The sequence below is a fragment of the Muntiacus reevesi genome, chromosome 2, assembly GCF_963930625.1.
Source record: "Muntiacus reevesi chromosome 2, mMunRee1.1, whole genome shotgun sequence".
Taxonomy (NCBI): domain Eukaryota; kingdom Metazoa; phylum Chordata; class Mammalia; order Artiodactyla; family Cervidae; genus Muntiacus; species Muntiacus reevesi.
Genome location: NC_089250.1, coordinates 132,727,858 through 132,752,420, shown reverse-complemented (window position 1 = coordinate 132,752,420; position 24,563 = coordinate 132,727,858). Strand labels below are relative to the sequence as shown.

Here is a 24,563-nt window from a genome sequence, read left to right as displayed (position 1 = left end):
GTCTATCAGGCTGCTCTATCCATGGGATTTTCCAGGCAAGAGTACTGAAGTGGGTTGCCATTTCCCTCTCCAGGGGATCTTCTTGACTCAGGGATCAAACCTGCGTCTCCTGCATTGGCAGGCAGGTTCTTTACTGCTGAGCTAGGGAAATGCAAATTAAAACCAAAGGAGATACCATTTCACATCCACTATGATGGCTATATTTTTTTAAAAAAAGAAAGAAAACTAAGTTTTGGTGAAGATGTAGAGAAAGTGGAGTACTTGTACCTTGCTGATGGGAATATAAAACGGTTTAGCCACTGTGTAAAACAGTTTAGCAGTTCCTCAATAAAATAAATGTAAAATTATAATTTGATCAAGCTATTCCAATCCTAGATATATGCCCCCAAAGAATTGAGAGCATGCGTTCAAATAAAACCGCATACACAAAGTTCACAGCAGCATTATTCAGAATAGCCAAAGGTAGAAATAACCCAAATGTCCAGAAACTGATGAATGAAAAGACAAAGTGTGGTATACCCATAAGATGGAATATCATTCAGCTGTGAAAAGCAGTGAAGTTGATACGTGCTTCAGCATGGATGAACCGTGAAAATATTAGACTGAGTGAAAGAAACCAGACATGAAGGTCTCTTCTTGAATGATTCCATATATGTGAAATATCCAGAAGAGGCAAATTCATACAGAAGGAAAACAGGTTAATGTTTGCCAGTAGCTATTACTAATGCTAAATTTCTTGTTATATATTTTAAACCCACAAAACAAGGAAGAGATATGGAAGATAAGCAAGCACACAAAAATATGCTGAACATCACTGGTCCTTGGAGATATGCAAAGTAAAATGACAGTGAGATACCCTGACACACCTACTAGAATGCCTCATATCAAAAACTCTGAAGATACCAAATACTGGGACAGATGTGGCAATTCTCACATATCACCATGGGAGTGCGGCATGGCATAGCCCCTTAGCAAAACAGTTTCACCATTCCTTGCAAAGTTAAATATACACTTACCATATGACCCAGAAACTCCACTTTTAGGAATTTACCCAAGAGAAATGAAGTCATAAATCTACATCAAAACATATATAAACAAATATTTATAGAAACTTTATTAATAATAGTCCCAAACTGGAAACACCCCAAATATCCATCACCTGGTAAATGGGCAAACTGTTGCACATCCATAAATGCAAAACTACTCTGTAATAACATGCAACAAACTACTAATATCTGCAACAGCATGAGTGAGTCTCAGAAGTATTATCTAAGTGAAAAAAGTCAGAATCAAAGGCCACATACTGTATTATTCTAAATATTTGTATGACTTTCTGGAATAGACAAAGCTGTAGGAACAACACTGTTGCCAGGGACTGTGATTGGCCGAATGGTGTTAACTACAAAGAGGCACAGGGGAATTAGGTGGAGACTGATGAGAACATTCTCTGTAATGTTTTATAGAGGTAGTTACACAACTCGGTATATTGTCACAACTTATAAAACAGTACACATAAAAAGGGTGAATTTTACTGTATTGTAAATTATACCTCAATTCAGTTGGCTTTAATATCCACTTGTTTCTTTATCCTCAACTATAGTCTTAGGAGCACAAGCGTTGAACCTTTTATTTTCACCATATTAAAAGTAGAAAGAAGGTTATTTTCTAGATGCAAATGTCAAAATGGCTGCAATCTTTTCCCCATAATTGCTGAACCCAAACAAAAGGCTGTTGGATTTATTCAGCATGAATGAGAACCAGAGAGAAATAATGGTCATACTTCTGGGTTGTCAAGAAAAAGAAGGAGAAGAGGATGGGAGAAGGGATGGAGGATTGAATTTGAATTAGTTGGAAATTAAGCAGTTATTAAATTAAATGGAGGAGAAGTGGTGATTAGGTTCAGTTGAGTAGGAAAGATGATTTTAAGTTTCTCACCTCAAAATCAAAAGCATCTGGGCCCTCTGCATCCTAGGAAGCCAAGCAATGGGGTCATTTGAGAGAGTGATGCAGCATTTTTATTTAGATGAGAACAAAAGGATTCAAGTCCATTAAATCACCTTGTAACTTAGGAACTGGTTTGTGTATCCTCACACCTTACACAGTGCTCAGCAACTACTATGAACACAGCAGATATTTGAAGAGCTAATAAATGAATGTACTAAAACTTGCTGAAGGACAGAATAATTTTCTATTAAATTAAAAACTCTAAAGGGAAATGTACCACGACTGTTGTTTTGTCTATTATTACTGCCACAGTAGTAGAGAAAACAGTATCTCATTCTTTATTGTGTGCTTGTTCTGAACAAGTCCTCATCAAAATAGACTGCTCCAGTGTTTTTAGGACTTTAAAAGTCAGAATAGATCTGAAAGGATTCAATGTAGACTTCAGCAATTGAATATACAATTTCAACAAAGTATGCCCTTTGCAGTTTGAGCTCACTAAAGCTGCTGCATGGATCATATAATTGATTTGTGGCACATTCTGCCTGCATCTACCCAATGGTTTATTAAAATAGAATAGACAAATACCAATAAAGAGAAAAGCTCCACTGAGAATTGACCAAACCGCATCACTTTCTTCACACCTAGAGTATTCCAACCAATAGTAATTTTACAGCAGCTCTCTGTGTACCAGATACAGAGCTCTGTAGCCAGAATCCCAAAATACAAGCATGACTTTCCCTAAAGCACAACAAAGAATCGGGTTTATGAAATCACCATTAAATATAATAGAACTCTGGAGAGATGAGTAGAACAGAGGCAAGATGAGATGATGCACATAACACATAAGAACCAATTAAAAATGTACCATCTCTGCAGGAAATCACCGTGTTGATAAAGCTCTTTATGAATATTAAGTACTACAGCATAGTATAATATAGATCTAAGAGCCTGAAACACCAGTGACCAAAGGAGGTACAATATTTTTTAAGGAAAGGCATATAAAATAGATTAAATGGTTTATCAGCACCCTGAATTTATCATCATTTTCCCGGTTCTAAGTATCACTTATCTTCCATACTATGCAGTATATGGTTAGAAATAATTCTTATCAACACTTTTCTTAAGAATATAACAGATATATCCCATATGTCTGTGATATCTGGCTGCACCACAAAAAATCTGCACATGGAGAGCTGATTCTCCTAAGAAAGAATTTTTAAAAGATAAAAAAAAAAAAAAAAAAAAAAAATTAGATGTAAATTGGCTAGGTCATCCAGAAAAAAATGTAGCTTTTTTTCCCTGTGACATCTATAGCTTTTAAGAATGTATGTACCATCTCATGAGGGAAAAAGTTATTTAAAGGGTTATTTAAACTTTATGTCTGTACAGGCTCACTGCAGTTTAGCTATAAACTATGGTAATAGTGTGGATCAGTCACTGTGGTCTCCATCTTTTTAAATAAAGGCAAACATCTATGTATCCCATTATACACACACATAGACATTCATGCATACACACTCAGCTAGTTCCATTTTACATCCCTTTCAAAGTATTCTTTATGCAATGGCATTTTATGAGATGAGGGTGAATTATCTGGGTAAGAAACCACCTTTGCTACCTATTTGAAATTCAGACTGATTCAAACGTGTTCCTAGTGCCTTTGCCTGGACTCTGCAAAAAGTGAGCTAGTGGTAGAGAATTCCACTTTCTGGGAGTTTCAACATAAGTGTTAGTACAAGGATTACGGACATCAGAATACTTATTTCCTGGGCAATGAAGTTGCTCAAGGACAGAGTTAGAATGGGGAGGTGCGATGACACAGAACGTAAAGAAAAATTCAGAGACTAAGAAACCAAGGGAAATTATTTTCATAAAGGAAAAATCTCCACTGTATTTAAAAGACCACCTGAACACTGAGAATTTAAATCTTTCAAAATTTGAATTAGTTTTTGTTGGCCCGTGTGCATACAGCCTTTGAGCAGTTATGAATTCAACACCACCCATGTACAAAGAAGATGTAAATGGAGATGCTGGAAATACAAAAATGAATAAAACACAGTCCCCATAGCTTTATATTTCTGAGGACTCAGAAGACTTTTTAAACTTCAAATATCTCTTACCAAATTGTAATTTGGTGAGTTAAGTGTAGAGGAATCAAGAGGAATCAACATTTTACTGCCTTTTTATCAAACCCCAGAGGAACTTTATAAAAGAGAGAGAGAGAAAAGTATAAACATATTATATTTTTAATTTGGCCAATAGAAAACATTCTGTACTGTTAAAATGAAGTCTGTATTCGATTTTCATTTTTCAGATGTCCCTTTCCTGTATCACAGAAATTTACTTAGGGGGTCAATAGTATTTTTCACTATTGGCATAACACTGAAATCTCATCTTTTTTCAGAGTACCTGGACTAACTTCCCATCTATAAATATGTAAACAAGCGTTTCCATTGACATCAGTGTAAGTTATGGTCTCGCCTTCATTTATTTACATTTCTCTCTGTTTTTGTAAACAGGCATATGATAAATGCTTATAATCAATGCCTTGGGAATATGATAAGAATGGAGAGATGTAAACAGAGAATCAATACAAACCACATTTACCTTCTAGGTGCTTGCAATTTGAAGGTAGGTAGTTATTCCACATTTGTTTAAATCTTCCTCCTCCAGTTCCTACTTTGCTCCACACCTTTTATGGTTACTCCCTGAATATTTCACTGAATATAAACAAACAAACAATGTTTTACCCAGATTCTAGGTCTGTCCTGATTAATATTTGTATCATAGGGAGGTTGTGCAAGTTTCTGGGAAATAAGTTTTACACAAGGTTTCATTCCATCTGTTAAAATTACTCATCCACTCACCAAGTCCAAACTAAGGTTGTGCAGTGTTACTTGAGATTATTGATGGTTTTTTGAAGCTGACCTTTGCTGCCCCCCAACACCCCTTTTATGGGAAACATTCCTCAGGCTGACAGAGACTCTGCTCTGAGCCACATCAAGCACCTCGCCCCAGAGCCTTGGCTCCAAGTGTGTTTATTTCATGGACCAGTAAAATTCTTCTGAATATTTTGGGAACCAGTATAATACTGCTATCTTTTTATCCTGCAGTTAAGAACTTAAAAAGCAAAACATAGCTATAAGAATTTAATGAAAATAATAACCCTCCCCCCAAAATATGTAGTAAAGATAGAACCTCATAACAATTTAGAAATAGAATACATTTTGCTCTGTGAATAAGTTCATAATTCTCCTTATTTTTCTCTTATTGCCATAGATTGACTTTTGGGAACCACTACCTTTGAGCATTGCATAGGGGCTATAAAAGAATAAGTTAACCAAATATTCAATTCCTGCTGTTTATATACCATGGCAGGGGTTCAGGTTGACCCTGGCAGCAGAGTAGAGGAAGTGAGGAAATGTATGAATCAACTCCACACCATCTCAGGCCTCTACACTATTCCTGTTACCAGTGTGGTCAGACCCTCACACACACAATGGGCAGGGGAAATGCCAACACAAGGATATCATTACTTGGGAGTCTGCCCCAATCAAGTTAGCATACAACTAGAACACAGTAAGATTTTCTTGAAATCCAAGGACAGTTTAAGGAGTCACCCTCACACATCGAAATTGATTAAAAATCATTTAAAAGATACAGTGTGTGTATCAAAAACACAGGTAATGATTTAGTCTCCATCTGCTGTCAAAATTCAGGCATACCCAAGTTAAATAAAGCGACCCTTAGGAATGTAGAGTAACATAACAGAGCAATAAAATTACCTACAGCCCTTTATAACTCCAGAGGGTTTTATAATGTAAATTCTTTCAAATGCAGTTGAGAAATAGGAGATCAGTAGCATAACAGGGAAATCATATTGGTTTCACACATGTTGATGTTTTCAAATGATTGGCGTACATTTTCTCACAAGCAAACAGAAAGTCTCAGAAAATATGGAAAACCTTAAGAAAAAAACTGAAAATCTCCAGAAGTATCTTCCTTTAGTTCCATAGTGGCAGCTACAGTGACCTTAAGAACCACTGGATTTTGCACTATGTTATGGTGGAGAAGGAAATGGCAACCCACTCCAGTACTCTTGCCTGGAAAATCCCATGGACAGAGGAGCCTGGTAGGCGATAGTCCATGGGGTCGCAAAGAGTCGGACACGACTGAGTGACTTAACTTTACTTTATACTTTTCAGCAAAAGTGGGAGTACTAATGGAAAAATCACAAAGACATTTCCCCTTTGCTAAAATGATGGACTAATGAACAAGGCTGTATCCTGGAGATTTTTAATTTTGGCCAAACTGGTCTCTTTTAGAAGCAACTTCCCTTCAGGACCTACATCTCAAAGGAGAAAACATAAGCCCCAGAGTTTAGGATGCATAAATGTTCCAAGATTCAGAGTCGGGGAGAATGTTAATATTGCTAGCCACTTCACTTTCTTGTTTTTGTTAGTGCTTGCAGTAGTTAGGTTCTGAGCTGGCTATGCCAACCTATTTTCCTACAAGCCCTGATACTGGTAATGCACAATTTTATAGAAGTAGGGTTGTTTAGTTTTCTACAACTATCTTGTAGTCAAAATATCTGTATTTTATTTTCACATGGCAGTCAAAGCCCTGATGTGACCCACGAAAGGGCAATGGTCTAGGAGGTTACTGGAAGGTTATTAGCAGGAATTGGAATTGAACTTCCAGCATCATTAGAGGAAATGGCTCCTGATGTGACTCTTGACATTGAAGTATCTCTGCTTTGGACAAAGACAGTGCATCAGACTCTCCTGGCTTAATGGGAAAAGAGGGGAAAAAAAACAGTAAAGAATATTTAATTCCCTTATTTCTAATTACATGTTTACTCCATAATCTTCTAATCCAGAATTGGTATATAGGATTTCTCTCAAGTGCCACTTCCAATTGACTGGTCCAGTGGCTGCCTGAAGCAATGAAGTGAGAAGGATGCTGAAGCCACTTCTGGGCTCAGTGGAGAAGAAATGCCACAGTTGATTAGTGATGTCTGTCAGGCAGTGCTGCACATGTGTCACCCCCATAATCTATGACACAGTTGAGGAAATTTGCCTACTAAGATGAATGGTCTGGGAAGACAACCAGATTCAGTTTTAGAATCGGTACATTTACCTTTGTAAATGAACAAATCGATTCTGTGATAACCGGTGTGTCTCCGTTGGTTTCACCTGAGGCTGCTCATTTGGGTGAATTGGGAAATTGGAGAGTTTAAAATACCAATGCTGAAGACCTTGAATGCTCTGATACTGAGATGCTGCTTACCTGAAAAGGCTCTACTTAAAGGATCCTGCCACTCAGTATCTTTGTACTTGTTATGCTTTTACTAACTAGTGGGTTTTCACCATACTGCTCCCCTTACCCTATTTACTATTTGCTGTATTTCCTTAGTTGTAAGATGCCATCAAAGGTTCAGGTAGGATAAAGTTTTCACACATGTGAACTTGGTCATTTTTAGTGGTCCAACAGGGGGACCACCACTATAAACATGTAAACAAACATTTCCATTGACGTCAGCATAAAATGTGTTAGTTGCTCAGTCTTACCCAGTTCTTTGTGACCCCATGGACTGTAACCCACCAGCCTTCACTATCCATGGGGATTCTCCAGGTAAGGATACTGGAGTGTGTTGCCATTTCCCCCTCCAGGGAATCTTCCGTACCCAGGGATTGAACCCTGGTCTGCCCGCATTGCAGGCGGATTCTTCACTGTCTGGACCACTAGGGAAGGACCATTTGAGAAGAGAATATGAGTCTTGCTGATTACTTAAAAACTTTTCTTTCCCACTGAGAAAGTACACAGTCAGAACTTGAAGAACAGGTGTCAGCATCTTGGAGGAAAACCCCAGCAGGGACAATTTAGTGGACTATTTATTCTTATGAGAAATGCTGCATGACCAGCACTCAAGGCAGCACAGGGGGCAGATTGTGGGGGGAAGAGCATGGACATTGACACTCTGAGAGAGTTTTTTCACAAAAGTCAGCTCTGAATATGAAGAAGTTTTTGGAAAAGCTAACCAATCTATTCCTCTGTTATTCCCTTTTTATGTTTGCAAAAGATCTACATGTAGATAATTCTAAAAGAACTTCTCTAGTTCTTTTATTTCATGCTAACACCATTTTTTTAATTTCTCATTCATGTACCTAAAATATCGCTGCCTCTTCCAATTGATAGTACCTGAGATTCAGTGAAAAGCAGTATGTTTACATCCATAATAAGCCCCAGCAGAGAACCTGATTGTTCATAGGTTGTCTAAGTTCTCTCAAGTCAGTTGCACATCTAAGATTGGAGTTTCTGAGATCTTAATTCTTGTCTTGCTCACTTGAACATCACCTATTGTAGTATCTCATAAGATTGGTTTTAAGTTACCAAACGGGCTGAACTGCCAACTGAAACAGGTCACCCTAAAATACAGCCTTTCTGTAGGCCAGACCAATGAGATCGTTTTATTGGTAGATGTCTGACAGTCCAAGGACAAGCTTTAGCTGTCAGCATAGGTTTGGAAGAGAGAAGGTACATTATCACATGTGTCACTGAATATTTTTGCTATTTGTCAACTATAATTTTGTAGAAATACCCATTAGCCTACTTGTCTGCCTCCTTCTTTCTTTTCATCTTTAATTTCATTCTCATACCCAAGGGACTTTTGTGTGTGACTGTTCATAATTAACAATCAATATAAAAGAAACTATTATGTTAAATCATATAAAAATTGACAGTGTTTTATCATTTCTGACCTACAGAATCTGCAAGTTTATGTAGTTTAACATATGACATAGGAGACATTCACAGCCAGCAATTCGCAGAGATATTTATCATTACTGAGAGCCTTCTAAATACAATAGCTCATCCATTTGAGCTTCTGCCAGGTCTGTGGGGTTTTATGTAGCCAGTTCCATATGAAGACCTTCATTTGATCAACTACGTGTACAGTATTATCTTTTTTAAAAAACTCAATGAACATTTATTGCACACTTATTATGGGCTAGGCACCATTTTCAGCCTTGGATACAAAGATGAGTGCATCACAGTCCCTACTTTGCAGAGCATGCAATCTAAGAAGGGAGACAGGCATGGACATAATTATAGTGCAAAATAACAAGTAACATAATAGATACAAATAACATGCTGAAAAGGCACTTACCACGCCTGGCAGAGCAAGAAGACCTCTGAGCAGGTGACATTTGTGCTCGTACTTGAAGGATGAGCAATTTGCTTGGCAGAAAAGAGAGGAACAATACAACATCACCACGCAGAATGACTTGCTCAAAGTCACAGAAGCACAACAAAGAAGGATGTGCTTGAAGAAACTTAGTTTGAATATAGATGGGACACGAGGCAAAAGTGAGAGAAGCAGCAAGAGAGGAGGCTTGGATGGAGGGAAGATTAGGTTATGAAGGGCTTTTCATGGGGGATGGGGGCTGAGAAGTTTGCATTCTATGCGGCAGGTAGAGAGGAGTCACAAAACAGATACGGGTTTAAATCACTTGGATGTAAAACTGCTTTTTCTGCTTCGAAATCATATGTCCAGTCCAGTCATCACCTAATTGTAAAGAAACCTTACATTAATGATCCCAGAGTACCAACTTCTGCAGTGTGAGTTCTTTCTGACCCCCCTCCCCCCAACCCCGCCCGGCACACATGTGAGTCCAAGCATCCTGGATTCCCAAGGGGTTGTTTCAGCCCTAACATCTCTCTTAAACATAGTCATTGAGCTGTGGTTCCTCACTGTGGCTGGAAGCATAGCCAAAGACTGCATTATTGTGAGAGATTGTGGCTTTGACAGTTACGTGTTCCTCCACTGCAGGGCTCTCTGCTTCACTTGGGTGAAGGAGCTTGCAAGCACAGCCTTCGTGTTTTCATATTTTCCTCATTGGGTAATTGAAAAATGGGCGAATCCACCTAAATGCAGCAAGATTGATTTCATCCCAACTGCAGACTGGCTAATCAGTGGCCTAGTTTTCCAGCCATGTGATCTGGCATCTGGCACTCACCACTCATCAAATGAAATTACACAGCACCAATAAATTACCTACTCTCTTCTGGGCAGAACTTTTTCCCTTAAGCTACCTCCTGCTTAACACTTGTGTAATGTTTAATAGTACCATGGTTTATCTATACCAGGATGCCAGCTGGAATGTATGGAAACTTTACTAAGAATGGAGAATTTTATATATGTGTGTATGTGTGTGCATATAAATTATACATAGATAGACACCTGTTTGTGTATTAATATATATGTGAATATGTGTGAATGAATTATCCCATTTATGTGAATTGTCCACATGACGATCACACATTTTTGTTTTGTTTTACTTAAGTCCTTATGGAAATATTTCTGAGGGAGTTGGAGGGGAAATTCTGCTCTGTTTGAATGCTTCTTCACCTCCAAGCTTTCTGTTCTTGGGCAGGAAACAGTCTCTCTCTGAGTCTTAGGTTTCTCTATTGTAAAATGAGAATAGTAGTAAATACCTCATAGGTTGATATGTGAATTAAGTAGGGTGTGTGTGTGTGTGTGTAAGGCGTTTGGTATGCAGAGAACATCCAAGAAACGCCAACAATTAATACTTTATGCCTGTTAGAATTGGTCCTGAAATATTGGGGCCTTTATCAGTAGCAGTAATCATTGCAGGAAAACTAATAACTGGCACCCTCAGGGACTTTTTAAGAGCCAGAAAGTTATTTGCCCTGCACTAGGTGACCACAGACTGCCAGGCTTTTCCCCAGCCTGTCTGGTGTTTTAGTGTTTCTATAGCATCCCTTGTTTTCAGATTGTGGATTGTCACATTCTAAAATCAATAGTATGTATAGGAGCCCAGCAGCTTTCTTCCTCCCTTCGTGATTCACTGACAAATCAAATCATCCAACTTGCTAAAATTCCATCTAAAGCAGGATATTAAAAGCTCTGATGGAACACCCAAGTCTTTGCTTCAGTGTCTGCACTATATACTATTTTAGCTACTCAAAGACCTTTTCTGCACATTTCGAGATTATCAGCTATGGAGGACAAATAATGCATGATCTCACGTTTGGAATCTAAAATAATCAAGTGCATAGTAGCAGAGACTAGAATGGTGATTGCCAGAGGCTGGTGGGAGGAGGAAATAAGGAGATGTTGGTTGAAGGGTACAGAGTTTCAGTTATATATATTAGATTCGGTTTCAGTTATATATGATGAATCAGTTCTAGGGATCTAACATGCAGCTGCATGACTGTCGTTAATGATTTGTTTAGTCGCTCAGTCGTGTCTGATTCTTTTGTGACCCATGCACTGTATAGCCTGTCAGACTCCTCTGTCCGTGGAATTCTTCAGGCAAGAATACTGGAGTGGGTTACCATTTCGATACTCTATTGTATACTTGAAATTTGCTAAGAGAGCAAATCTGATTAATTAGCTTGATTATGGTGATTATTTTGCAATGTATACATATGTCATAACCTCAAGTTGTACATCTTCAATATATATAAATTTTTTGCCAATTATACTTTAATAAAACCTGGGATGGCATGAAAGAAGCTATAATTTAATATTATAAATTAAAACTGGACTTAATTTTTAAAAGATTATCTGCTATGTCTATGATAGATGATATTGCTATCAAGCGACCTCAAGAAAAGTGAGAGGATACTTATATCATTTTACATTTGTATCTGAGTGATACTGGTCTTTAAAGGTCCATATCCTTAGTGATTCAAGAAGGAAATAATTGTACCACCTCCTTTTAAAGACAAAATATGGCATATAAATAAAAATATCTATGTAAAGTTTTTATGGTTTTGAAAAACTATGAAAGCATTATGCTAACTCAACCTATCAAGAAGCAAAATCAGCTCCATAATCCAAATAGCATTTATTACATTGCTTGATTTTTTGGTGTGATTTTTAAACAAGTAAATTCTCATGGGTCTTATTCTGCTTCTCTTCATGAAAACTCTGTATGAGGGAGACCAGAACTGCCGTGTTGTAGTTCATGTGAAACACACCCCCTGAAGTTGTGCAGGAAAATGGTTCCAAGTGAGACTGTCTTTATAATAGCTTTGAGTAATTTGGTTTTTTAGGGAGTTTTTGGTGCTTCAGTAGCCAAACCATCAGTGTCCAAGATAAATACATTAATCGCCCTCTCATTCCCCTGTGAATGTTTGTTAGCAACATACATTCTAATTTAGAGAATAATTTTTCCAATAATTCTATGCCTTTTTCATCATTTCAAATATTATAAACTTGGTTCTACAAAATAAGCCCTAGACCTCAACTGATTCTCCCTTTTGGCACATAAACAGTACTACATTCTTTGTTGTTGTTGTTTAGTTGCTAAATCGTGTCCTCCTCTTTGCAACCCCATGGACTAGATTTTTTGTGACCCTAAGAACTATAGCCCACCACGTTACTCTGTCCATGGGATTTCCCAAGAAAAAACACTGCAGTGGGCTGCTGTTTCCTTCTTGAGGGGATCTTCCTGACCCAAAGATTGAACCTGGGTCTCCTGTGTTTCAGGCAGATTCTTTACCACTGAGCCACCTGAGAAGCCCAAGTAGACTATATTTGAAACAAAGTATTCCTCTTATCTTACCTCTCAGTTATGTTCCTTCTTCTAGTCAATCTCCTCCCCAACACACACACACACACACACACACACACGCACACGCACACACATACACACACACACACCTGCACTACAGATTCCCAAACAGTGCACATTGGCTGTGGACATTTACACATCTTACTCCTTCCCTTTGGAAAACTTTATACCTGCTTCCTTCCCTGGCAAATTTTGATGTTTCCATTAGAACTCAAGTGAAATAACCAGTCACACCCTTTTGAAACTTTCTCTGTCCAGTATGCTGGCCTCCTCCCATGTGTTTTTATAGCACCTTGCTCTTCACTCTGCCTTAGCCCTTAGACACTTCCATGCCAGAAGTTGCACTGAACTGGAAACTCCTTAAAGACATGACCCTTTAAATCTCTTTTGTATTCATCTTGTCTGGCCCATAGCAGGTTCTCAATACTTGGTGAATGATTTCATGAATTTCATTTCCCACTAATGAAAAACTTCACTGTACTTCCAACTGATTTAGCAGATCATGACCTATTAATTTTGAAGTTCAATATACTTCTGATTATCTTATCAAATGACTTAAAATGTAAACATTTGAGAATTTCAGTTTGAACACTTGGGCAAGGGGAAAAGTTTAGAGGTCTTAACCTAGTTTTCCCTGCTCATTATAAAACATCTTGATTTCTTCAGGTAAAGAAGCTTCCCCAGGTGGGCATTGACACGATAGCAGAACAGAGCACTGAATGTCAATTGCAATTCTTTTTTTTTTCTTCTTTTTTAATATTTTCAGGTCACAAATGCGGCAGCCAACTCTCTTGGTCAAATGACTCTTCATCTCCAGCCTTTTCTTGTGTGTGGAGGGGATGGATTTACTCAGTCCAACTTTGACGGCTGCATCACTTCTGCCTTATGTGTTCTGGAAGCTTTAAAGAATCATATATAGTACTGCCTGTATTGTTATTTTTCACATGTACTTTGGGGGTTTTGTTTTCACAATTTTCTGTCATTGATTATTTTGTTTTCTATTTTGTTGAGAGAAATTACTGGAAAAATTGTTCTTTACTGATTGTTATTTTTCACGTGGAGTATAAAATCAATTTTATAATTTCAGTAGTTACAACTCCTACAAGAATGAAAATTCCTTGTACTTTATACTTCTCCACTTTTCTGAATTGCCATGTCTACCCACTCCTTGTTGGAGGCAAAGTAGTGTTTAAGAAAAAACAAATAGCTCTCCCCCCAAATTATGTCAAAGCCAAGTAACAGTTCATGTTCACAGACCTTTGCTGTCCTTTTGAAAATTTCAGTCCCAAATAAAGAATAATCATTATCAAGACATCGTGATAAATCTTCAGGTATATCCTTGATTTGATATTTTTGCAAATTGCTGAGCTGCAATATTTCTCCAAACTGTGGAAACAAAGGGTAATTTTTGTTTCTCATTTCTCTTCCAAGTTATTAAATGCTCCTGAATTGTAGGTCACATATGTCATCATCTCTAAGAACGCAATTTGGAGGGCAACTTGACTGACAAAGAAATGCCTCTTCAAGTTTTCAGAAAATAACCAGATTCAACTTGACTTCCCAAGTCACACAGTACTTTTTAACCTTAAAAAATCCAGCCTTAATGGGAAAGATAAAAATTAAATAGAAGCTGAGAGAAATTATATTGATCTTTACCTTGTGCTATCTCCTGTGGCTAGTGCTGTTACTTTTATGCCCTCTCCAGTGTGTGCTGTGGCATTTAGACTGTGTCAAGTTTAATGAATTTAATACAAAAAAAATTTACTGAACCAGAAAATAGATGCACTTAAAATAGTTCAATATTTGCCAACTTAGCGGTTCAGCATATCACCCACATGCATCAGTGACAACCCATGACTTGCTGGCTCAAGAGAAATTGATCCCCAGCCTTCTGAACAAGGTACTTGTTGCTAATTTGGAAAGCAAACTGGTTCCATTTTGTCATTTTGAAAGGAAAGAAATCGTCACAGCCTCTCACATCATTGCAGTCTCTCAAACTAAGAAAAGTTCCACAAAAGACCCCTTAGCTTGGTGGTATTTAAAATCTCACACTGACATGCCCACTATCAGGCATACACATACACAGGCATGGGCAGAACTTGTTTATGTAACTACAAAGTGGGGTTTTTTTCTATGGAATGGTCTTATACATCTCCTACTTGCAATCAACTGATGGAAAACTGAAGTGCCTACATATGGTTAATGTCAGTTATTTTTGAAAATATAGAAAGGAAAAGGGAAATTAATGTGATCTCTTTTATGATACAAGGAAAAATATTGAGATTTCTTTCATCATTTTGGCCTATATTTGATGAACATTTGTCTTTATTTTGGTTATACCCTTAAAATACACATATTCAATATATTAACTATTTTGTTTTTAACTAATATAATTCTGGAACCATCTGACTGAAAGCATCCTAAAGCTTTAAAGCAATGTTTATTTGTTTCATGAGTGTATATATTCCAAAGAAGAAAAAAATATTTATAAAAGTGGGACGTGTTGCTTAGAGAAAGTATGCTAAGCCATTGCAGACGAGTTATTTTTTATTTAAAATATTTTTTAATGTGAACCATTTTTGAAAGCCTTTATTGAATTTGTCATGATGTTCTTTATGCTTTATGTTCTGCTTTATGTTTTGTCCATGAGGCATGTGGGATCTTAGCTCCCTGATCAGGGATCAAACCCACACCCCCTGCATTGGAAGGTGACGTCTTAACCACTGTACCACCAGAGAATCCCACTGATGAGTTTTAATATCTGTTCATTCGAAATGTGTTTCCCTAATAATTGTGCATCTGCTCAGAAAAGACTGTAGCAATATGAGAAAAGATATACAACCCTGCTTAGTATGTAGGTCATTGTTACTTTGCTGATTTAATCATTTGAAAACTCATTTTACATTTTGATCCATCTCTGATAGAAACAGACCAATTCCCTGATGCTCAAATAAGGAAAGAAAGCGTATCAAAAGCTTGTGTTCTATATCTTTATTTGCCTCTTCCTCTTTAGAAATTGAAATAGATATGGGACTGTCTTGTGCTAGAAGCCATCCCAGACGCCATGAGATTCAGATGGCCGGATGCCCTAAAAGACCCAGGGCAAAGGTAGCCGAGTCCCCTGAGAAATACGGGTCGGTACCTTTGGGAAAAGGGTGTATGTATGTCGGCTCCCACAAGACCACACAGCACCACAGTACTTCCAAACAAGAACTTTTATTAATCAAACACAGTCAAGGAAATCTGCTCAGTTTTGAAAGGAGCATATTTAAGTGAGAAACGGCTTGAGCAGTGGGGTGATTTAATACTTGTTCACTGATAAATATAGCCTTTGCTGGAATAAAACTATACGATGCAGGGTTGAAAAGCTTAATTACTAAACTGTCTATGCACATCTTGCTCAGGCAGCGAGGGTGACAAATTATAGCAGTCTAGTAGTATTTTTCACCTTTGGCATTTCTGAAGGGGAGAAGTATGTCTAAAACCATCGAGAAAGCAGTAATAATCCCAGACCAGATATTACTGAGGGGAAAAAAAGACATATTATTGAGTCACCAAGTCTTCTGTGCAAAATGCCATCAGCCCCACCCATCCGCCTACTTGGTACCTTGTTAAGTAAAAAGAACAAGGTCAATTTTACATTTATCTGATATTTTATTCTCATCCAAGTATATGTGCATGTGTGTGTATATATATGCTTCGTGCTCTGCTCAGTTGCTTGGTTGTGTCCAACTCTTTTGTGACCCCATGGACTGTAGCCCACCAGGCTTCTCTGTCCATGGGATTTCCCAAGCAAGAATACTGGAGTGGGTTGCCATTTCCTCCTCCAGGGGAATCTTCCCAACCCAGGGACAGAGCCCGCATCTTTTTGCGTCTCCTGCATTGGCAGATGGATTCTCTACCACTGCACCACCTGGGAAGCACAATATATATAAATTCTGGCATTACTTTTGAAAACTCAGATATTGATTCTCCCATCAACTTGAATAAAAAGCAGCATTGACTGCTTTATATTTTAGAAAAAAGATTATATATAAATAAAACATATATATGTATATTTCAAGTACATCTGTATATATATATATGTATTTTTTTCCATCCTCCTAATATCTTGTAAAATAAACAGAGAAGGGAATTATTATTCACATTTGACAAATGAGGAAACTGAGGCCCAGAGCTTGGCCAAACAAGGTCACATCATCAAATGCAGGACAAGAACCCAGGCCTCCCATGACCCATTTCTATTTACGTGGCACCACGCTGCTGCCAGATGAACATGATAATTAAAGCTGAACTGAATATTGGTTGGAGGTGCAGTCAGCACCATGTGGTCCCCTTATTGATGTTTCGTTTCAGAGAGCTAACACTAATCCTGATGTGATGTATACAAGAGTCTAATACGGAATATAGTCTCTGTAGGTACTGACTAAATGATTTACATCCCGTTATTTTCATTTGCTGGTTTATTTCCTTCTTTGGGGGGCACTTGCTGTGAGAAATGGTTGTATCCTAATGACACTGAATTTCAACCCAGCAGTAGCTGGTTAGCAAACAGGCTCCCTCTGCATTCAGCCTTTCCTTCTGTACTCCTCTTTGTCTCTCCACTCCTTTTGTTTCATTCTGTCCTCTTATCAGTTCCTACCATCACTTTCTCCCCTCCTATTTTTTTTACCTCCCACTTACCCTGTGTCCAATTCTCCAGTCTCAGAAATCTGGAATATAAATACAACCACATTATGATTCATAGCGTTTGTAATTTTTTGCTTTAATATAATCTCTTTTTTCTACAATTCAAAGCAGTCAATCCTGCTTTTTATTCAAGTTGACGGGATAGTCATTATCTTGATTTTTCCAAAATAATGCCAGAATTTAAAACTGTAGCTTTCAAAGATCTCAGTGCTAATAACCTAAAATATGGTACCAGGCTCTGTGGTGGACATAATGGAATATAATTAGCCATCTCCACCTAAGATGCTAGTTAGGGGAAGACAAGTCCCGTAGAGTGGGAGGCAGTAATCGCAGGCAGTAGGTAAGATACTGGGGATCCTAAGAGGAAGAACCATGTTTCCTCAAGAGAGAGAGGGGGTCTCCAAATCTCCAAACAGAAGCAGGGATCCATCAGGAAAACAATTCTGGCAAAATCCCTCTGCTCCACACCATAATTGGGCAGCCCTGGCTGCCTTTAGGAATCCAAAGTGTATATCAGAGTGGTTGGGAGAGTGAGTGCTTTCTGTGGAGAAGGCTCAGTAAAACACAGAACGTGGTCTCTGGGAAAAGGAAGGAGCCTCAGCCAATCTCAGACTAGCTGGTGCAGGACTGAGTTGCTGTACCCACTCTGGAATGTCCTTGTGTTTCAGCCAATATCATCTGGCCAGGTAAGCCAGGAATGGTTGAAATGGTGCTATGTCCTGTATTTTCTTCTCAACAGACAGAAATTATAGTCTACTTAAGAGTTCACAGCAGAATCTATCAAATGTGCCTGCTAAGGAGAAAGAATTTCCAAAGAGAGTGTTAATTGAAAAGCACATAGAATCATCTTGGAATGTCTAAGTTTAGAGGGCCTTGGAGACCGTTTAGACCAGTTCTAAGCCATCTTGGATTTTGAACCTATTTGAGAAGCTTGGGAAAGCTATGAGATTTTCTCCCAATAACAACAAAATAAGGATGCACATGTGCAAATAGAATTTGCATACCATTTTAGAGCCTACTGGCTAGCTGCTTGTTTTTGTAAATAAAGTTTTATTGGAATACAGCCTTGCCCACTTCTTCATGTATCATCTGTGGCTGTTTCTGCATTACAACAGTAGAGAGGAATGTTTGCCATAGAGACCATATAGCCTACAAAGTAAAATCCTTGCTATCTAATCTTTTAAGAAAAAAAATGTGCTGACTCCTGTTTTAGGAGGTTACAAACCCTCCAAAATCTATTTTTAAACACTGAAGGGGGAGCTCCATGGACCTCAGATTAGTAACCTCTAAATCTGCATCCTATCAATTTATGTAAATATAGGCTTATCTTAGATGTACACATTTGGTCCACTACTCCTTGATCCCATGCCCCATCATAAATCCTTTAATGCAAGCAGTACTGTTTTACACATATCCCCTGGAGTTAAATAGATCTGTTTTAATCCAGACTTTTGCTCCTCATTCTGTGGCCTTGCAGTTAAACAGCTACACAGCCCCCTTCGTTGCTGAAAACTGAGTTAATGGTAGCTGCCTCGTAAGATTGTTGTAAGGCTTAAATATACTTAAAACCTTAGCAAAGTGCTGGACACATAGTAAGTGCTCAATAAATAATAACAATGATGGTGATGATAATGATGAAGGGAATAAGAGTAAGGAAGAAAATGTAGGCAGATCCTGTGTCTCAGAGACCCCTGCAAAAGGCAGTTTCCTCTGCATTTATGTAGGACACTTAGGAGAGTTGATGGTAAGAGTTTGTTCATTGACTAAATGCTGATAAAACTCGGAAATTTAACAGCTCTAGAATCTCAATACCTTCATGAAACAAAATAGTAGGGTCTGCCTGAGACCAGGTGTGGGCCACTTTCTCCTTTCCTGGCATAGCTAATAAGTATATGCTGGGGGCAAAGGGTTTGCTCTAACGTGGTCCTTGGAAAAAAACCAGGATAGGTCATGACCAGAAGTAGGGATAATGTAAAAGAGAAGTGTTCTCTGTAGTGAATGGTGTCTTCTTAGCAAGTATGTGTGCTGAATGCAAAGAATTGCATGCTTGGATTGGATTCTGCTGAAGATTATTTACTTATCTCTGAAATGCTGTGAAAACTGGGAGTGAGTTATTTCACATTCTTGACATGTTTGGCTAAGTATGCAGATTCATTTCCTGTCCCTGGCCTTCACTTTAAAAAGCTCAACTCCTGGTAAATTCTGTGACATCCTAAACTTACCACTTTCTAGATGTGTAATCTTGGACCAGTTTCTTATATCGTTGAGCCTCAGAAGCTTCATCTATAAAATGGGGACACTAATTTTTCCTGCCTTAAGGTTAGGGATTATTTGAGTGTTTTAGAATATCATATGTAAAGTGTTTAGCATTGTACTCTGCACATAGAAAATAATAAATGTTAGCTGTTACTGTGAATCTCACTATTAGTGAAGTGTGATTTAGGAAAATATTTCTGTCTCATAACCATCACACCATCTATAGGTAGCTTTAAACCTAGCTAGGAAGCCACTTTATTACCTGTAAAACTCCTGGGGACTGTATTCAAATGCTGCCATAAGTTTGGCTTCATTTAAACTAAATTTTTGTCAGAAATTCTTATTGACTCTTGAGTAAGTGAGTGAATAAATGCTTTGTGGTTTATTGCTGTGGTCCTTAATATGCCTTGCACAGCACACTGTTTTTCCCCAGCCAGTCTAGTCTCCCTACTCTTGTGATACCAACCACATGTGTACTGACTGGTTCAGTATCTACTTGCCACCAAAACTGGCAAGATCAACACCATCAGGGCCTGGCACAGAGGAGGTACTCAGTAAACAGATGTTGATGCAGTGAATAAATACATTCAACTGATGAACATTTCTTAGTCTAATTTCAACAAGTACCAAAGAAAAACATTGCTGATACAGAATCATCCCACAGAATAAAAATGTACCAACCTTATCTTCAGTGTGCTGGTGCTGAGACGCTCCGTCGGGTCTGACTCTTTGCGACCCCATCACTGTAGCCCACCAGGCTCCTCTGGCCATGGGGTTCCTCCGGCAAGAATACTGGAGGGGGTGCCACTTCCTCCTCAGGGAATCTTCCCGACAAACCCACGTCTCTAACATCTCCTGTATTGGTAGGCAGATTCTTTACCACTAGTATCACCTGGGAAGCCTTACCTTCGGTAGAGGAGATAATTACAAAAGTACCTACATGCTCCCTATTTAGTCTGTATCCATCAGAAGGTGAGTTCAGAAAGTCCCTGCTTTATGCTCCCTCTCACTTTGGGAAGTCCTTATTTGGAGGCGGGGGAATATGGGAGAGCTGCTCTATGTTTGAAACTGCCTAATAAACGTTGTATTTCACTTTTCATTTTGCCTAATATATAAAGGTTTCTGCCTAAACATTTGAGCAAAGAATGCACGAGACTAAAGAAGCCTGATGAGTCTGTTTTACGTTTCTTATGAGAAACTGAAGTCATACACACTGAAAATTATTAAAATTAGACAGTTGAATTACCTGAAGAGGGGAATTAGTGGAATTTCAATTTAAAGAATTATTAACTAGAAATTCATTTTTGCATCAATTTCTGCACTTTTACCTTTCCAGAATACTTGGTTCACTTCTTTGTTCTTTTCAGTGCCCCTGGTGCACATGGCATATTAAAGTCGGGTGAATCTTGCAAAGCCTTGGAATCAGGATTTCTTTAGAATGTAATAAACTCTATTGGGAGAGGTTTTGTGTGTGTGTGTCTTTTTTTTCTTCACTTTGGAATTCCCCAGTACGCAGAACAGTGCTTGTCACAAATTGAGTGACTAATTCAAGAAATTTAGACCATCAGATTTTAGGAAGCTGTGTTATATAATTAGAAGATGTAGCAAAAGAAATGAAAAACTAGAAGTCTTTCAAGTCCAAAAAGATACCAAAAAATGAAAATGGAAAAGCTTTCGAGTGTTACTTATGTAAGTTCCAAAGACAAGAGTCATGTCTGACTTATCTAAAATATATCCCCCAAACCTAGCACAGAGTAGGTCACATAGTAGACCCTGAATAATTTTTTATTGAATGGATAAGTGACTGAAAAAAGGAAAGCTTATGTGAAAATGAGTGTTAGATTCTAAAAACCCAAGAGAAAAAGTCCCAGAAATATATTATTTAAAACGAGCCATCTCTGTGTGGCTGTTGTGTTTGTGTGTACACACTTGTGCTAGAGTGGGGAGGAGAGGACAAGGATGCTTTTCCTGTGCAATCAGCGTAGCTTCTGTGGCAGTGTGTTCTGCATTATGGTTTATCATCTACCAGCAATGTGTAAGCAGGGTTTATTGGATCACATTTATATTTTCTTGGTATTCTCTTTATTAGAATTGATTTAAAGGTGACAAGCTTTAGATCTAGTGTAGGATCCACTTCTACAAGTCACCAGCCTTAAACTCACATAGTATGTTTTAGCCATTAAAATAAACCATGTTTATTTCCTTTTTGGAAAACAAACTATTTTCTGCAAACCAAAAGATTGTCCTAAAAGTGTTAATACAGAGGTCATTGTGGAGAAAAACAAAAATTGGCAAGTGTCACTTCATTGAGAGAAGTGTATTATCCAGGGTGAACAGTACTGTGACAAATAAGCTCTGTATTACAGGAAAGAGCTGAAAGAATGTGTCTATAACCAGGAAATCTGTTCATTTAATAAACCATATTAATAATAGCAATAATAACCTTATAATTATTTCAATAAATGCTAAATATTATGTCATAAAATTAACATATATAACTGATAAAACCAATGGTAAGCCCATAAGAGGGGGAAGCTATCTTAGAAGGATAAAGACTATTTTAAAACTGTAACAGACATCACAATTAAGAACCAATTACTAGAATTATCTACATTAAATTGGGAAGACATCAAAGATCTCTGCATCAATGTTTTGAAATTTCTAGGGAATGCATTAAGGCATGGAACATACTTAAGAGATGTGAACACTAGAAAAGAAAGGTGAAATGATTCCTAATTTCTGTCAATATGATTATGCTTATTAGAAAACTCAGGTGAACTAACTTTTCAAATTAGTAAGACACTTCTAGTCACTACTAGAGACTACTACTAATCACTACTTTGAGTATTATAAACACTCAAAGGTCAGTAATTTTTCTATATGTTAATAATTAATACAAATATAGCATATATATTTTTATTAACAAATAACATAGAATACAAAAACATATCTCCAGGAAAATATATCTAGAATTTATATAAGAAAATATTTTTTAAATTTTAATATATTTTTAAAAACTTGAATAAGCAGAAATATATACCATGTCCCTGTAGGGGGATACTGAATATAATGAATTTTTCCATTTTCTTCTAATTATTTTATAGATTAAACATAATCACAATGGGATTTTGTTAATATGAAACAATAATTCTAAAGTTCATCTAGAAAAAATTAATAGGTGAGAGTAACTAATAAGTTTATGAGCAGGCAGGCCATAAGGATTGAAATTACCAGATATTAAGATGTATTATAGAATTAGGTAAATAAAACAATTCACTAATGATCCTAGACTGACATAAATAAATGGAAATAATGACTATAAACACACTTAATGTAATAAAGAAACATTACAAAGCTATTGAGAAAAGGAGACACATGCTACAACATGGATGAACCTTGAGGATGTCATGCTAACTGAAATAAGCCAGTCACAAAGGACAAATAGCCTACGATCCCACTTATGTAATGTTCCTAGAGTAGTCAAATTCACAGAGACAGAAGTAGTATAGTAGTTGCCAGCGGCTGGAGGAAGTGGGGGTGGGGAGTTAGCGTCTAACGGTACAGATGGAAAAGTTCTGAAGGTGGATGGTGACGATGGTTGCAGGATAATGTGAACATACTTAATGCCGCAGAACTGTACACTTGAAAATGGTAAATTTTACGTTGTGTATATTTTACCACAATTTTTAAAGAAGCTGATATTTCTTACATTTAAAAAAAGGAGTAGGAGGAGAGCATTTACAAACCAATAAGAGAAGCATGAGGCCCCTTCTCTCCAGCAGAAAAATAGATTGATTCTATTTTTCCCCCTTAACATCCTATTTAACAGAAAAGGCCAAAAAATGGGAGAAAACACACACACATATGAACATTTTTCACTTGGTAAGTAATCAAAATACAAACGTATGTATATGTATATACATATATATGGGCTTCTCTGGTGGTTCAGATGATAAAGAAACTGCCTGCAATGCAGGAGACCTGGGTTTGATCTCTGGGTCAGGAAGATCCCCTGGAGAAGGACATGGCAACCCACTCCAATATTCTTGCCTGGAGAATCCCATGGACAGAGGAGCCTGGTGGGCTACAATCCATAGGATCACAAAGAGTCAGACATGACTGAAGCAATTTAGCATGCACATACACGTATATATGTATACACATATATATGTGTGTGTGTAGGGTTTCCTAGGTAGCATTAATGATTTAAAAAAAAAAAAAAAAAAAAAACCTGCCAGCCAATGCAGGAGATATAAGAGACACATATTCTATCCCTAGGTCAGGAAGATCCCCTAGGGGAAGAAATGGCAACCCACTCCAGTATTCTTGCTGGGAGAATCCCATGGACAAAGAAGCCTGGAAGGCTATAGTCCATAGGGTCGCAGAGAGTTGGACACAACTGAGGCAACAGCACGCACGCACACGTGTATATGTATCTGTTCACGTTTGCCTTATGAATAAATGAAGGAATGTAGGTTAGAAACCATAACAAAATGCAATTTTTCATCTATCAAATTGATGATCTAACAATTACTAACTTCTAAAAGGAGAAGGAAATGGCAACCCACTCCAGTATTCTTGCCTGGAGAATCCCATGAACAGAGGAGCCTGGCAGGCTACTGTCCATAAGGTGGCAGAGAGTCGGACACGACTGAAGCAACTAAGCGCAACTTCTAAAAAGAGATCAAAACTGTTAGAAGTTAAACTGTTCACAACCTCTCTGAAAAGTAAGTTGGCAATATGTATCACATTTCTAAACATGCTTTTTTGGCTTGATAATTACACGTCTAGGAATCTATCTTAAGGAAACAATCCAGGATTCAGATAATAATTTATATTGTTGTATGTTTATTTAAGTATTAGTTATTATGATAGTGAAAAGCTGGAAACAACCTAAATAAACACTAATAGGAAATGGCTGAATAAATTCCAATAGATCAAATTAGTGGAATTTAATTCAGTCGTTTGAAAATGTGCTCTTCAAGCATACTTGCCCATCTGGAATAGTTCTATGATACAATGTTAAGAGAGGTCACCCCAAATATGCAACAATAAATTCAGAATGTATTA

General features: G+C 37.6%; 1 protein-coding gene across 3 annotated transcripts in view; it reads left to right on the top strand.

The window, feature by feature from the left end:
* The window catches only part of RNLS (renalase, FAD dependent amine oxidase), a 273,228-nt gene extending 252,276 nt beyond the window's left edge, over positions 1-20,952 (top strand). For 2 of the 3 annotated variants that reach the window (XM_065922853.1, XM_065922854.1), the window contains exon 7: positions 13,315-20,952. In XM_065922853.1, coding sequence (XP_065778925.1) covers positions 13,315-13,467 — 153 coding nt within the window. In that variant the 3' untranslated portion in view covers positions 13,468-20,952. Of the gene's footprint in view, positions 1-4,463; positions 4,576-13,314 lie in introns of all 3 variants that reach the window. The other variant, XR_010661543.1, reaches the window with a different exon arrangement.
* Positions 20,953-24,563: the final 3,611 nt, after the last annotated feature.